The sequence below is a fragment of the Neopsephotus bourkii genome, unplaced genomic scaffold, assembly GCF_033783945.1.
Source record: "Neopsephotus bourkii isolate Nb327-2 ecotype Australia unplaced genomic scaffold, CSIRO-AGI_Nbou_v1 NB_1572, whole genome shotgun sequence".
Taxonomy (NCBI): domain Eukaryota; kingdom Metazoa; phylum Chordata; class Aves; order Psittaciformes; family Psittacidae; genus Neopsephotus; species Neopsephotus bourkii.
The window spans coordinates 7,853,129-7,869,831 of NW_026902048.1; the positions used below are offsets into that span (position 1 = coordinate 7,853,129).

At 39.5% G+C, this 16,703-nt stretch overlaps 1 protein-coding gene across 5 annotated transcripts in view; it reads left to right on the plus strand.

Moving 5' to 3' along the window:
• Positions 1 to 16,703, plus strand: part of ARNT2 (aryl hydrocarbon receptor nuclear translocator 2) — a 101,159-nt gene that overhangs the window by 65,736 nt on the left and 18,720 nt on the right. For all 5 annotated transcript variants that reach the window (XM_061371372.1, XM_061371377.1, XM_061371375.1 and 2 more), the window contains 4 exons: positions 6,806 to 6,882; positions 8,517 to 8,651; positions 9,306 to 9,380; positions 12,942 to 13,093. In XM_061371372.1, the coding sequence (XP_061227356.1) occupies positions 6,806 to 6,882; positions 8,517 to 8,651; positions 9,306 to 9,380; positions 12,942 to 13,093 (439 nt within the window). The remainder of the gene's footprint in view (positions 1 to 6,805; positions 6,883 to 8,516; positions 8,652 to 9,305; positions 9,381 to 12,941; positions 13,094 to 16,703) is intronic.

Here is a 16,703-nt window from a genome sequence, read left to right on the forward strand (position 1 = left end):
TGTACTGGTGATTGTCATGTATCCATTGACTTCTGAAGTTGAATGGAAATATCCATGGGCTGAAATGGTCCCCAGTATACGTTTGGGTAAATAAGTGGCAACACCACTGCATTTATTCTCATTTCCAGGCGTAATTCAACCATAATCTGTAAAGCAAATGAAATATCTGCATCAGTAATTGAATTTGCTAGGGCTTTTCTACCCTGCTGCGTGGAGACCTCATAGCAGCCTTCCGGTATCTGAAGGGGGCATATAGGGATGCTGGGGAGGGACTCTTCATTAGGGACTGTAGTGACAGGACAAGGGGTAATGGGTTAAAACTTAAACAGGGGAAGTTTAAATTGGATATAAGGAGGAAATTCTTTCCTGTTAGGGTGGTGAGGCACTGGAATGGGTTGCCCAGGGAGGTTGTGAATGCTCCATCCCTGGCAGCGTTCAAGGCCAGGTTGGACGAGGCCCTGGGTGATATGGTTTAAAGCGAGGTGTCCCTGCCCATGGCAGGGGTGTTGGAACTTGATGATCTTTAGGTCCTTTCCAACCCTAACTATTCTGTGATTCTACTTCTGTTCTAATCAGTCAGAGAGCAACAAGGCTCTGGCCTTTGCTTCATCTGTGGCTTCTTGGGAATAAATGGGTTTGTGCTAAATCACAGCTGTTAAAAGTTCAGCTATGGAAAGGATGGTTTTAATTTATTTTTTAGTTGACAAGTGAACACTGTAATATAAACTTATCCTTTTCTTTCAGAGATGCAATATGGCATGTGCCTTATACAACCACTACACAGCGCATAAAATGTACTTTCATAAATGAAATAACTATTTAGCAAATGCCCTCAATGTGATTTGTTTAGCACCTGGTATTTTCTGTTCCTGGATTATGTGGCATTGTGTGTGGCCAATATGTTAATATTTTTTTTTAGTCCCACACTGGGTATAACACAATTAGTATTGATACAGAAATACCAAGGCAAGAACTTCCCTTTGATCATTATTAGTGCAATAGAGTATCAGGTTTGACAACGCTGATGCTGTGAGCAGTCTGCTAAGTCTCTTAAGTAATTTGGGTACTTTAAAAAGGTGAAAACAGATAAACTACGGGCAGCTGACCATTAGCATGGTGGCATATTTTAAGGACTGGGGTTTTGTGGTTTTGTTGTTGCTGTTTTTCCAAAGATCTAAAGTAGAAAGCAAATTCTGTTATGGCTCAGGTTTGTGGTCAGCATGAAAACACTTTTGCACATCTAGCCTACCTTTTTTTTTCCTTTTTTATTGCTTTAGTGAAGAAGCAAAGCTCACTTACTGGCAGACTGCCTTTAGCCCCTTTTCCACTGAGAAACAGGAGAGAAAACAGGAAACGTCATGCCTTGTCCTCCATTTAGGCTCTGTTAGTTAATGGTCAGATGATTTTTCTCCATTTCTCTGCAAGAGAAGGGTAAAGCTAAGCTCAGGTGAAGAATCTGGCATATGATACCTACGTGCTTATAGCCCCATAAATTACACGTTGGCCTCAAGTAATAGGGGTAAATTTTGTATAGAAGTCAAAGGAATAAAGGAGGCGAAATTCCAGAATGATATTCCAACCAGTTATGTTGTATGTTGTATTAAAGAATGACCATGTAGTGCTGGATTATTTTGAATGAGGTAAAAAGACCCCTTGTTTGAAACTGGCTGAGCACAAATTCCAGCCTTTGTCCTTCTGTTCCTGGCAAAGCAGCACAGCTAGAAGAACTTGGGATCATTAACCTAGACAGTGCTTCAAGTTCATAAACAGTCACAAAACTGAGAAATGCTGTGATCATTCCATTTTCAACTTATGGAACCATTTGCTTTTCTTCTGGGTTTTGGTTTGTTTTTTTTTTCCCTCTGAGCATCTCATTTCTGGAAGGGAATTTATCTTAAGTGGTCTATATGATATTTTCCTAATAGGTTTTTTTGTTTGTTTGTTTTTCATGCCATAACAATTGAGGGAAAATATTTGGTGGAGAGAGAAGATACTGTCTGTCAGGATGTTGGTAGTTTCCTGTAAATGAAAACCAAGGACCTGCAGAAAAACATATAGTGAAGAAAAAGCTTAGGTAGATACTTATTTCAAAATCTTCAAGTAGAAAGTCCTAGAATAAGGTTAAATTCAAATAATGTTGAAATCTTTTTTTCTCCTTAGTTAAATAAGAAACATTTTAGTCTTCCAAGTCAGACTTACCGTAACGTCTTAACCACAGCATGCCAAAGCTGTTAGGTTATTTTAACATTCTGGCCAGAATCTAGACGTTTGTTCAAAGTACTCCCTCCTCCAATACAAAACAAAATAGTTGCTTGAATATTCTTTGCAGTGCTGTCATTTTAAAGGCTTTTTTTTTTTTTTTTTCTTTTTCTAAAGAAAGAAGAATTTCAGTTTTGTTGGGTTTCTTTCACGAGATTTTTCCTTGCTGTAAACATCCACAGCCATTTTCCATTATGTATGGGAGATAAAGTCACACAGTGCAGTTTCATGCCCCTGCGTGGAACTGTCAGAAATGGTTCTGATGAAGGTAGCCATTAGGAGGGGATTGCTGCTGACCACTCGGCACTTAAATAGCATCCTTCTGAAGACTTATAAATCATTTAATTTTGAGTGTAGTGAAATAAACCCACAAATCCACTAATTCTATTTTGTGTTTCACAGAAAGATAGAGAAAAAAGGCAGAAAGTGGTTCTGTTGTGTTGTTAGAGCCAACTGGTAGCTCATTGGGAAAACTCTTAAGTTTCTTATGTCAACACAAACACATGCCATTGCCCTGTGGGAAACTGCTGGCATAAAGGATACTTGGAAATTAAATATAACCTCTAATGGCACTGCCTTCTATTTGTGAGGCTCAGCTGAAGGTTGAGCTTTGTGAATTGTTGACATCAACCCGAATCATTGAATAAGCATAGCACTATATTTATTATTCAAGAGGAACATATATTTGGTATTGAGAAATCCTGTCTCAGGGTTACATATAAAGAATGTGAATAGCTAATGTATGTTTGTTTTGTTAATACTGCCTAAAGCATGGCTGCTTTCTTCCAGGCTTTTGCAACTTTTTCTTGGAGATAATGATGGTACTTGGTGATGTTAAGGAGAAATATTACATTTTGTTAAAAGCTGGACAAACTGGTAGTAAGTGTAGTGCATGTATCTTTATTTACCTGTCTATACTGAAGTATGTTCAATAGGAAGTGCACTAAAACAAAAGTAAATCCCTTATACAAATGCATCCTTCCAAAAAAGCTCACCTACAGCTGAATCTTTGCAACTATTAGCAAACAATAAAGGAAATAATTTCCCTGTATGGAATGCTGTCAGTAACAGCACCTACATTGCAGACGAGCAGGCAGTCATTTTGGCATGTTTTTACTCTAGGCCCTTTTAGAGAAGGGTTAGCAATTCACTGGATCAGGTATTGATTAACTCAGGGCAGATTGTTTTTATTCATAGGGTATCTTGTGAGACAACCCAACTAATACATTTTCCACTGTGTTACACAGACCAAATATAATCCACCCCGGGGGGGAGTAATAAACCAAAAAGGTGAAAACTAGAAAAGCATCCCTTGCCAAAAGAGTGACATCAGAAATGATGCTTCTTAGCTAGGTTTAATTTTGGAGCTTGCTTATTACTTTGAGTTTATTTGGGCAGTAGCAAGCATGGACCAAGTTCCTAAAAAGGAAAGCATGTTTGAAAGCTGCAGGGAAAAAAGATTATGCAAAGTAAAAGCCATCCAGCTGAGTGTCTTTGCTGTCATTCTCAATACACTGTGCCACTAAGGAAATGATTGAAAAAGCTTTTGAAGTCAAGGGAAAATACTTTAAATTTGTCCTTCTCAAATGGAAAACTCTATTTAAGAGGGATCTTTTGGTTAAGGTTATCTAACTAGAATGCCTACAGTTATTTCCTTAAAACAGCACTTAGACCATGTTTAAGTGGCCTGATTCTCAGAAGTGCCAGGCAGCCACCAAGAAAATCCTCTGAAGGTGGTATTGTAGGACCTAGAATCAGTCGCCATCTTTGAGATCAGACGCCCTATACTGAGGTGTCTGAATGTAACTGTATGTTCATGTTATGTATGTATGTTTATGGTGTATGCTTCAGGCACCAGCTTTTAGAATATTTGTTCTTTTGGCTGATGCTTGAACTTGTCTCACTGCTGAGTTCAGGACCGAGGAGTAAGAGATTCCTCATCCATCTCCTGAAGGGATGCAGTCCTAGCTGCCATCTTCCAGCCAAAGTGTTGGGTCAACTCTTCGATAGCTCCAGTGCTTGCTTTCCTCCCATGGTTGCTTTTGTACAGTGCTGCATTTCTGTCATAGCAGAATCAATGTCCTCATGCTCCTTCCTAAACACCATTTCATTTGTCCTGCTCTCAGTTCACACCTCCAGTCACAACTTTGTCAGGTGAAACTTCTGGCTTCTTCTTATCCCCTGCAACTCCACACAACTGTCAGTTAACCATTTTCTACCTATTAAAAATTAACATTGCTTATGTGGAGGAGTGTAGGTTCAGTTTTGGAAGCTCAGCCATCCCTGTGCTCCACATGTATATGAGCAGATAGCAGCCATGTGTCTGCCAAAATTTTGCCTTAAGTGGACACAGATTTGGGTCTGTTTGGGTCCAACACAGATACGTTTGCTTCTGCTTTTTCAGGGTAATTTCGTCTCTCAAGAGACAGCCGAATTCAGGTCCTTTGCCCACTGGAGTTGTTAGCTTATTACTACATCTTGCATTGAAGAAATAACTGTGTGTAAACAAAGCAAGGAAGGAAAACAAAGTACTTCTAATACTTCTCTTAGCTTCTCAAAGTACTTCTGTAGTAATTCTCTTAGATGTAGTTTCATGTCAGTGGTTTATGCTCTCCACAGTATGCTGGTGTCTCAGAGCATGGGGCTTATTGGTGTTTGGGATCTTGTTTGTGGTTTCCTTAGTGTGTAGAGGAAAAGAGGCTGGAATAGTAGTGTGTGAAATACTGAAGCAAGACTTTGTAATTTAGCTGCCTGAAGGACCTGATAAACTGCAAGCAGCACAGAATAGTCATGCAGGGGGGATATATGCAGTTTGTCTTCATTTTAAGGATTTTCTGAATGAGGTGAAGAATCTCCAGTGAAAGTTTGGGTCTGTAGTGACCCACAGAGGGACCTTCACTGGAAACGCAAAATAATGTTTTATTGTAAAGTAACATGTTGATTCCACCCAGTGATATTTTTCACTTAAGTGTTTAATGATAATGTATTCCTAAGGTGACAGACTGCCACCTTGATCTTCTTGTACAGTTTCTAAGAACACATTTCAGAGGGGTGTCCTGTTGTTTGAAGGATTGCAAGTGGGTCTAGAAGTTAAGGAGTTATTTAGAGCAAAAGTTTTTATGTCTGGGTAGCAAGATTATTGTGTAGAAGACACGGGGGTTTTGCCCAGCTCTTGTAGTGTGGCACTGAAATTCCTGCTGCACCTCAATTTCCCACTTGTCAGAAGGGACAATAACGCTTTTTCCTTGTAAAGCTCCTGAGATCCCAGTTAGCTGTTAAAATCACATCTGTTGGGAGCTGCAAATGAAGATATACCCCCAAAATTGTGAATTCCATTGCAAAAAAAGTTTGAATATACAATCCAAAAATACAGCTTTTTTTCTTTCATACTTTGTGTATTTTATTTTATCACATTGCTCAAAGAGAACTAAAAACTACCTGTAGAGTGCTATGTAGAAACTGATTGTCAGATAGGATTCAACTATTTTGATGAAAATAACTTCCTTCAGAGATCACTTCAGTTTCTTCAGCAGCATTTGTAGTCTTTTTACGGAGCTGTCATTTAAGGAAGTTGTATGCTGTCATCCTCTGCATGGTCCAAAGATTAACTTACATTGGGAATTATAAACTTTGAGAATCAAGTGGCTGTTTCATAATTGGTAGCTGCTTTGCAATTAATTTCATTAGTGCTTTAAAGTGCCTCTTAAATGATTCACTACCTGTTGTGACTGAGTTCCTTGAAAAGCCTTGTGAAAGAGTTTACACATCACTTAAAATAAGTCAGCAGTGTCACTTTTGGAAGATGGTTTTTTTAAGTGCTTCATAGGAAATTGCTATCTCAAACCTGGAGTTGGGAAATAGCCTTAACTAAAGACTTAGCCAACTAGCAAGTAAACAGTGCTAATGTGAACGTTCCTATTTGTGAAATACTGAGATGGGAAACAGTACACGTGTATGTTTTGAAATGATTCCTGTGTTTATAATAGTTACTCCTGTTACACAACAGAAACAGGCACTATTCACAAAGCATCCGCATTTTTTCAGTCTTTCAACTTAAGAACCCAGATTTAGTTCATTATAGAAAAAAGTAAAACCAGCTGTTAAATATAAGCACGAAGTTAATGAGTAATCTAGGCTCTGCCTTGTTTTCAAGGCTCATTGTAATACATTGTTCACAAAGAAAAGTTAACATGATGTGCATTCACTAACCAGATGAAGTGAACACAAGGTTCCAGTAACATGCTGCAAAGTAGTATTCACAGAACTGTTACTGTCCATCTTGGTTTATAATGGAATTTTTGGTTCTGCTTTGTCCAGCAGCCAAAATTGGTGCCATGGGTACTGTATATGCATGAGAGGTATGTAGGATTGAGCATGACTGAGGAAGATCATCTAATCTGAGCCCAGAGATGATGCCTGAATCCTAGAGAAGACAATAAGGTTGTTTTGAATGATTTAAAGAATTTAGAATAGTATAGAACCAGTCTAGCAGCATCTCTGCTCGTCTCAATTTCCCAATTATAACAGTGTTTGTTATTTGCTCTAGGAATGACTATACCAGAAGAAGATGCTGATGTGGGACAAGGTAGTAAATACTGCCTCGTGGCAATAGGAAGGCTTCAGGTAATGCAGTCTTTCCATTTAGACTACTTCCAAAAGCATAGTCAGTGTTGTGGTTTAGTTGTAAAAGATTTGCACAAAGTTCTGGTACTAGATTCTTAACTTTTAACATGCCTCCAAAATATAAAGCACCTTGATGTCTGTGTGCAGCCAGTCACCTGTTTAGAAAATGTCAACAGAGGAAAATGGAAATGTGTTTTTGGTGAATATGTGAACTTAATCAAAAAACAGCAGCAAAGATGCTCCTGGAAGATGAGCATGTACAAACCTCATGTTCTTTGGGGTGTGTAAGGATGGGATATTGTAGATAGTGAGAAACATGGGAGTACAGGCACGTCAGGTGATAGGTTAAAGTGGCTCCTAAAGCCCTGCTATTCTTCCATTCATTCTGGCAAATCAGCTACTTGAAAAACTCTGATTGCAGGAGTTATTCTGAAAATGGTAAAGATAAGGTAGTCAAGAAGCACTTCACAAAGAATAGCTTTATCCTCAGTGTGTATTGTATTGTGCATTCAGATGTGATGTCAGCCAAGGGAACTGTCAGGATAAAATTTTACTTCCTTTTCGTCCATATGGTTGCAATTGGTGTGTTACATTTTCTTCCTTTATCCATTGCTGACGAGAGCTCTGAGCAGGAGCTAGAGCAGTCACGGTGAATCTCCTTCACCGAAGCAGGAAGGCTAATTTTTATCTTCCCAGTCTGGGAGTTCTGCCATGGGTGAACGTGTTTGAGCCTCTTGCATGATCTCCTGTTGGCGTGCACTCATTACCATCTGCTAGGATGGCATCACTCCTTCTGACAAGGTAGAATGACCCTTTCATTAGAGCACAGGTGCTAAGCTCATCTTATCAGAGAACAGCCTGCACATTACTGCAAGTGTTAGCAATTCTGCAGAGCGTGTCTCCATCGTGATGGCAGAGCGGCAAAAGTGTTGCATGATGGTTTTTAGGTTAATCATGCTTTCATAATCACGGGTAATATATTCCACTGTTGGAGAAAAGGAAGTTGTGGGGATTCATATGTTACAACTGCCAAAGAAAAATTATTTCCAAGAAAATTACATGAGTAACTTGTGGAGTGTCAAAACATCTGTTACTTTAAAAGATCCAGCAGGCTATCTGAGGAAGAGCAAGGGGAGGCTCTGTGGATGGGCTTAGTCATAGAGGAGTCAAGGTGCACTAATTAAAACTGTTCTATAGCAGCAGATTGAAGTCTTGCATACAGTTAACAGGCTAATCTGTTTCAAGACAGCAAAATAATGAGATTTTGTTCTTTTTGCATTGGGACCTTGTCAACAGAGCTATTTCTGAAGGCTGTAAGAAAACAGTAGTCCAGTTTGTGTCCTCAGTAGGAATCTATGGATATGAATCCAGCTGTACTTATATCCTTACTAAATCCATCCTTCTTCAGAACTTCTTGTGTGTTTATTTTCCTGCCATGCTGTTAAGTCTAGATAGGTGTCTTGGGGTGAGATATTTGCAAACTAGACTAAAGGCTGTTGTGTGTCATTTATTTGTGCTGTTGTTTTATTTATGACCTCCTTTAGTAATTAGCAGTCTGCCAACAGATTTTGTTCTTTAGCTGTGTAATGAAATTTGACTTAACGTGACTGTTCTGTGGGCTAATTTGGTCCTAGGTGACCAGCTCTCCAGTGTGCATGGACATGAATGGCATGTCGGTCCCCACTGAGTTCTTGTCCAGGCACAATTCTGATGGAGTCATTACCTTCGTCGACCCGAGGTGCATCAGCGTCATTGGCTACCAGCCCCAGGTCAGTGAGGCACTGGAAATACGCAGATGCTTTAAACCTTCACAGCTTTCCATTGAAGACAGTTCTGTGATAAAAAGTTAACAGTGCTTGGAGAGAGTTTTAGTCATGTAGATCTTTGCTTCTGCCAATCTATTGAGCAGTAAGCGAACATCATTTATGGCATCTGTTATTCTTTAGGCTTACATCTGCTCCTCTGAATAGGAGGCTAGTCCCAGAACTGGGTCGAATAGTAAATGAAATCCTGACTACCACAACTCTCCCTTGGACTCAACTCAGTAGTTGCAGTTCGGAAGAAAAAATTTCTTGCTCATTTATTTTTCCCGTTTACTTTGACTTTAGGTAGCTTTATTGTTTTACAAAAACTAGTGCCATAAAATGAGCAGTAGTAGAGGATGTCAGTCTCTTCAAGACACTATTTCACTGTTATTAAAACAAAACACTTAAAATTTGTTTGTAAATACATGTATCTGTGCAACAGTAGAAATACAGTGTGGGACATGATGCCTACAAACCTGTTTGTATGATTCATACCTGATTAACTGAATAGTCCCACTAAGGCAGGTAGAGGTAGTGTCTGCAAGGATTACTTGGAGATCTGCCAGCGGATTTGTGCTGTGGTTTGGGGTTTTTACACATCTTTATGTTTTATTCTAGGATCTTCTGGGGAAAGATATTTTAGAATTCTGCCATCCTGAAGATCAAAGCCATTTGAGAGAGAGTTTCCAACAGGTGCCATGTCCTGCTCCTTTTCTTCCATGATTTATTTATTATTGTTGTTATTATTTTGTTCAGAGAAGTAGCTTTTATTTTACATTTCAAGGTATTTCTTCTGTTATACAGGAGAAGGACGGGCAAGATAGGAAACAATTTGCTGATCAGTTAGTAATCAGTTAAGCTGCAGAAATGGTTGTTTAAATGCAGCATGTGTGTTGGCTGTATTTTCAGAAATAAGTCAACATAGTTATACATTTTGCTTTCTTTTTACAAAAATTTAAATGGGTGCTCACAGTTACAGCTGTTCTGGAGATGCCTGCACAGATCCCACTCTGTTAAGTGGCAACTGAAAGTATTTAGCTCCCAAGATGGGCTGTTGATTTGAAAGTAGTTCTACCCCTCTAATGCTGGATTGTTTGTGACCTAAATTCTCTGCTAGCATAGATGATATACTTCATATAAGTTAATGTAAGTTACACCACTTCACATCAACAGAGAATTTGACCCTTTTTCCTACTAGGAAATTGGAATGCAGAGAGAAGTAACAAAAGATATACAACATATGGAAAGAGTTACTGATTTGGATTCATTTTTACAGTGGGCCATGTTTTTACATCAGCCATATCAAAGGCATTTATTCCATTGTAGAGCTTAGTGTTACAAATTGGTCTGGGACATACAGTAGGAGTGCTTTCCCCAAGCCCTCTGCCTGTTGCTGATCTTTTCAACACCTTCCCTGCTGCACTAGAGAGCGTGGCATATTATGTTTGACTGATTACTGAGGTTCAGTTGATCTAAGTGGTTCCAGATTTTCTTGACAACAGCCTATAGCTCAAGCAAGATTTGATGATCCATCTTGCGTTGGATACTAAGATGTATTTTTAGCTGTGAGGTGTGGATATGAAGTGACTTCTAAAACAATTTGTATAACTAACTATTTATTCAGGCATGGTATGCAAAAAGTGAGCCTGGAAAGCCTCTGTGGGGAAAACAACTAGATGCTGTTCTGCGTTGATAGATTGTGAAACTGAGGTTATGGTCTCTACAGAAGCATTGGAGATAGTGTAGGGTACTGCGACTCCTGAGCTATTTCTCACCATCCCCTCCTTCAGGCATAGGCTACCAGCCCCACTGCTGAGCTAGCAGAAAAGGCTGTGAACACTCTGCATCCATTTCAGTGTCCCTTGAGCAGGCTGAGTTCAAAGAGCAACCAAAGACTTTTCAGGATGTTGGTTCGCAGGGAGGAGCCTGTGAAAGTTAGATGCTTTACATAGGTTCACCACTCCCAGTTACCTTCTCTGCCCCACCTTGGGTGGGGGTGTGATGTAGCAGCTGAACCTACCTGATGGGTAGCTGTCACCAGGAGTCAGGTACTCCCCATCTTCTCCCTGGCCTTCCCACCCTTTCTACTGCGGCGATGCTAGCACAGATGGACTTGCTGGGTGGGCTAGTTAGGGTACTAATTGATTTTGCATGGGACTGGCTTTCAGCTGCTTCAGCTCCCTGAATTTGTGCCTGATCGCACCAGTGGCGCAAGAACAGCAAGAACACATACGCTGTTTTTCACTAGTGCCCAAATGATTGATTCCATTAATTTATCCAAGAGACAATGACAGAGAGCTGCTGGATAATAACATGTCAAACATCCGTCTCTGAAGTGATTGCCTGGGGCTCAGAAGGGCTGACTAACTAACATTGAAGTTAATGACTTGGTCCACACAGTGTTCACCCAGAGTGAGATCAGGCAGTGGGAAGCTGCCAGAGTATCTCAGAACTGGGTTGCTGGGGGCTTCACTGTCACTACTCACTATTAGGCATGTGCACAAATGATTTGCTGGATCAGACCTACATGATTTGCTTAAGGTCATACAAAAGAGAGCAGAAAAAAGTGCAGATTAAGTGAAAGTTTCTGTTCACTCAACCTGTGTCCAGTCTATGAAAATACTGTGCTGTTTCTTTGGTAGGCAATTCCTTTTTAAGTATATTTTTTTTCACTAGAGCAGCAGTATGATTTGGGCTGTTCCTTCAGTCATGCAATAAAAGACTGAAGTAAACAGTTAAGCTATGCACCAGGTGGTTTTTATTTCCAAAGAATGCAAGAAAGCAAAGATTAAATATTAGCTTTGGGTTTTTTTGTGCTATTTTGTTTGTGTGCACTGGTTTAAGACAGTTCAGGATTTTCCCACTAGTGATCTCTATTCTTTATATATTATTACAGAATTAATGTTTGCTTAATTCAGACTTCAGGACAATAGATCACTGCAGTTTGTTTTATTATTGTTAGTTTGGCCATGGAAGTCTCTGTTAAAACACAACTGTGATTTCCAGTAACACTTATTTTTTAAAAACCCTCTCAAAACTTGACATTTCTAATTTGCTGACAGTATCAGAACCAGCTTGGGGCATAACAGAGGAGGGAGGAGGGTTTTACAGGTTTTGGTCAATTGCCAGAATCCATCTCAAAGCTTTTACTTCCTTGGGAAGATAAATTCATTCATCAGGGTGGGAAAATCAGTTGGAATAAGATAGCCTCAAGGCCAAAATCAACAAGTAGAGCTTAGTATCAAAGAATCCAGAATACAGCTATTGGATGTCCAGTAGGATGCTGTTCAGATTGAACACTTTTACACAAGCTCTGTGCTTTCTACCCTGGGTGTGGTAGTAGAAAATTGCTGATAAAAGAATGTTACTCACTGAACTGAAACTACAAAAGTAGTAAAAAAATAGGCATTTGCCTCAATATTATTTTGAGCTTTCTTGGGCATTACTAAAGGGCTTTTTATCTTTTATTTGCATTCCTTCAATTTAATTCCATATCCAGTTGATCAGATTGAAATGCAGACCTTTGGAAAAAACAGGATTGAAGCATTTTTATTAATGCAGTTACTTGTCGATAAAGACAGAGGGTAAATACTGGGGTTTTCTCCTTTTAGAGAACACAGGCTGCAGATAGCTAATAGAAAATAAATTCCAGTGGATAAGGATTAACAGTCCACAATGAGATGTGGCATTTCCTTGCAGCAGACTTTCCCTTTCCTTCCCTGAGGCACCCCTGAGATAGCTTGATGGAAAAGCAGTAAAAAATAAACATAGATAGCCCAGGTAAGTGCCAGCTGAATGACTTGGAACAATATAAATTTTCTTCTGACTTAAACCAAGGTTTTTAGATGCCACATGAAAGGCAACTACAGTGCCACTGTACCAATACTGTTTTGAGTGTACTTTACTTGGCTGCTTCTTAATTCTCACTTGATGCCCAACTATTGACTTCAACAAAACCTCATCAAAACCAGAATTTGAACTGAGTGTTGCCAGATGTCTGAATTCTTAGTTATAAACAAATAGGCTGTCCAAGCAAAGAATTTGCTGTTTTCGTTAATACCATTAAAATGGACAGTGGCTTGTCAGTGTTCTGTCCATTCAAATAGTGGCTCACTCTTTCCTATTTTGAAAGCCAGAATGTGTCCATAGCTTTCTGTAACTCAAGTTTAAAACACACCAGTTATTGCTGGGCTCTATTCATTTGCACAGAAGGTAGCAATCTCCTTACATTAACCTTTCTGAATGGTATTGCAGGTTGTGAAACTGAAAGGTCAAGTCCTGTCTGTGATGTATCGTTTTCGCACCAAAAACCGGGAATGGATGCTTATCAGAACCAGCAGCTTCACATTTCAGAATCCTTACTCTGATGAGATTGAATACATCATCTGCACCAACACTAATGTAAAGTATGTGCCTTTCCAGATGCTCGTGTATGAGGTTTTGAAAGAATTTAAGCATTGCTTTTTGATGTAAAGCAGCATTCTGATTTTTTTTTTTTTTAACCTGTTTCTAACTACTTTTATTTTTCTGTAACAGTGCAAATCTATAACAGGGTTTTTCTGCAACATGAGCTCTCACAGCATAGCTGTTTCTCTGTGTCATGATCCTGTGATGCTTCCAGGGCCTGGCTGCACTGGGGGAGAAACGTCACTTATCTGTTATGTCATTAGACAAGCCCATTGATCTCAGTCCAGGCTGCCTGAAACTAACACAGGGCTTCCAGCAGCAGACCAGCTGTCCTGATAGTGGAGGAAGGTTAGCTTGATCCCTAAGCCAAAGAGAGGGTTGCATGTCCATGCTTATTGTGATCATACCATTCCTTAGTCCTGGACATCTTATTTTTGAGCTATCTACTCTTAATGGCCCAGAAAACTGGCACAGTCATTTCCTTAGTACGCTTGACTGGGAAGGGTTCCCAATACTCAGTTAAGATCTAGTGGAATATCCCCAAGTGTGGGGGCAAATCCAACCCTTATCTTAAGAGGGAAATTACAACATCCTGTCTTTGAATTAATATTTTCAGAAACCTGTCACTGGACCTCTTAGGAGGAAGTAATTCCAGGACTGTAGTGGAGGTTCATCACCCTGTAACTGAGCAGAGAAGCTTTTGGAGCCTCCCAAGTTCTGAGCCAGTTACTTCAGAAGCTAATCTGGCCTTGATAAAACTATTGCTTTATAATGTGGGGTTTTTTATAAATATTTCTTCTTTCTAATATAAACTTAATCTCTTTCTAAAACAAAATCTGCTTCTGGTCTGACCAAAGATGTTTTGCCAAGGTTTTACTTCAGAAGAAATTACTGGTTTTCAGATCTCAACCTGTTCGACTGCATAATGGAAATGCTGAATGAGCAGTCTGCTAGTGGAGATGCATGCTGAGAGCTCCACTTGCAAAACCAAACCCCTGGGGCTTTGGCATTTGAGCTTAGGAAGCTAATAAGTGTCTCACGGTGTTCCTTGACTTGTTCCTTTGAACACAACTAGAAGGGCTGTACATTCACTCACTTGAAACCTAGTATCACAATTGGCTTGCTCAGTTTCTTTTGCATACTCAGAAAATTCAGGCTTAAACAACTGAATAGTTAAGCTCATTGAAGACAAGCAAATGTGTCTTGAAATCAGACAGCTAAATATCTCTCTGTCTGCACTGTGCATCAAAATAGATATTTCCACATTTCTGCTGTCCCATATTTCTTTTCCAGATAATTTGCATATGCAAAAACAGGCCTGCAAAATTAAAAGCAACTTCTGAAATCTGTCCAAGGCTGGTTTAATTGTGTTTTGTTCCCAGGAGTCCACAGATCAAAAAGCGGGGCTATAGACTTACATCGTGTTGACTCTTGGGAATGTTTTTTTTTTTGCTGAGGTTCCACTTGGCATCGCAGCGCTTACTGTGGTGAACAGGACTATGGCAGCTTCTGGCTCTTGTTATCTCTCTTGCTAGGTCTGAATAACAACCCAGAAATGTTGACCTAATATGGAAGTTGCCTGCTGCTTCTTTGATAGAGGATGTTCCTTCTTCCCTGTCATGGTGAAAATGTTCTAGTTGGATGGCAAGATACAACCCATATACATCTGCTTTTGAATAGTAGAAAGAATGCATTATTCAAACTGTTTTCTGTTTTCCCCTGTTCTCTCCCACTTCAAAGACAGATTTCCAAAGAGGATTTACTGTAATGCACTGCTGTTTGAACCCATTTCTGGATATTTCTTTTTTTTTTTTTTTTTGTGCATGTTTGGGGCCATGTTTTGATTTCTGATTTCCTAGATGTCTCGTGCATTATACATCATGGTAACTGTTGATTTCCACTTCCTTGTGAAGCTCCTGCTGGGACCGGTTGTTCAGCAATGAACCCAATGTGCATGGCTGTCTTCACATGTTGGTGAAAGTATCAAATGCTCTGGGTCCAGCAACATGCTTCACATGGAGACCAAGCAGGGGTGCCTTCCACTGCAGCTGTAGACAGTTCTGCCCAAGACACATGCTGATGTGTCTGTCGTTGTGCTAACATAGCCAGCTCCATAACATACATGTTTGAGGCAGTTCAAAATTCAGTGTGACATTGTAAAGACAACGTTGCTAAAATATCTAGGTTTAAATCAGGTTTTAACTCAAGATTGTTTAACGTCACAGTACATACATATATTTCTCTGTGTGTCTATTAAAGGAGCAGAGTTGCTCAGTAAACAGAATTTTCCCAAAAGACTGTAGAGGGCAGTAGTGGTTCCAGTTATGGAGGGATTGATTATATTTTGGTGGTGGTGGTTTGGTTTGTTTTGTTTCTTTTTTTCTCTTTTATTTTTTATAAAGATACTCCTTTGGAGCTTCAAACAGTAAACTTTCCAAACTTGCTTTTGGTGTGGAAGGATAACGAAACATTAGGTTCAAATGTTCACTTAGTTCCTTGCAAAAAAAAAAGAAAAGAAAACTTCTCTCAGTTTCACTTGGGTGTAGTCATCCAAGAGAAACTTCCTGGAGAAATGAAGCATTTAACATTTAGCATTTGTGCTGTGTTCGGCTGAAAAGAAGAGTCCCCTGTTTGACCACATCTTCCTGTGTAGTTGGGACCGTTTGATTTCCAAAAAGAAAGAATAATTGTGATCATTGTTTATTTAATATACAGATGGAGCAGTGTTTGAATAACATAATCTGTCATGGTGACAGATAAAGGCTACATGAAAGTCTTTTTTATGTATATAAATATATATTTATAATTATATATATATGAGAAAGATATTTTTCTGAGCTTTATGGAAATTCTGATGTTCCATTTTATAAGCCCCAAGTCCTATATTTGTGCATTTATGAATCCAGCAGTTGTCCCGAGTCTCAAGACTTCTTGTCTCAGAATGAGCTGGCAGAGGTCACTGTGGGAGGCAGCCTGCCCGATGAATCAGTCCTGCTTGTGGGAGAGATGCTTTCTGTTTCACATTCTCATGGGCCAAAGTACTAAAGAGATGAACTATTCTGATAAAATTCCAGTCTATGGTAGTGGTAGTGAAGACTTACTTTCTCATGATATCCATGCTATCTGTGGTCTATCTGATCCCTCAAGGCTGGTGTTGGACAGACCTTTTCATAGAGGTGAATTGGAGTTGGAGGTTAAAAGAAGGTCTGAAAAAGGATTTTACAATGGCAGCCCCAAGGCTTTTATTGCTCCCATTTTGTCCAAATCAGACACAGGAAACGTGTGCCTGGATTACATAAACACAGCTTGGTTGGGATACAGTAGTATTGTTTCTCTCTCACCACAGAGACTGTTAATTTTAAAGTTCAAATCCTGTTTTGGTTACTCTGATGCTTAGAAAAGGAACAGGTGACTTCAGTGTTCATAGAGAGAAAGAGTAATCTGGCTTAAATCCTTTCCAATGTCAGAGGAGCTTTCACGCCATCTTCCCTTTTACGTAAATTTGAAGTAACTATCAAATCCTTCAGATTTGCTGAACCATTCCTTGTTCAAGCTAGGGGCTTTCCCAGTTTCATACCGAACGTGTGGGTGAGCCAGGAGTTCTGCAGT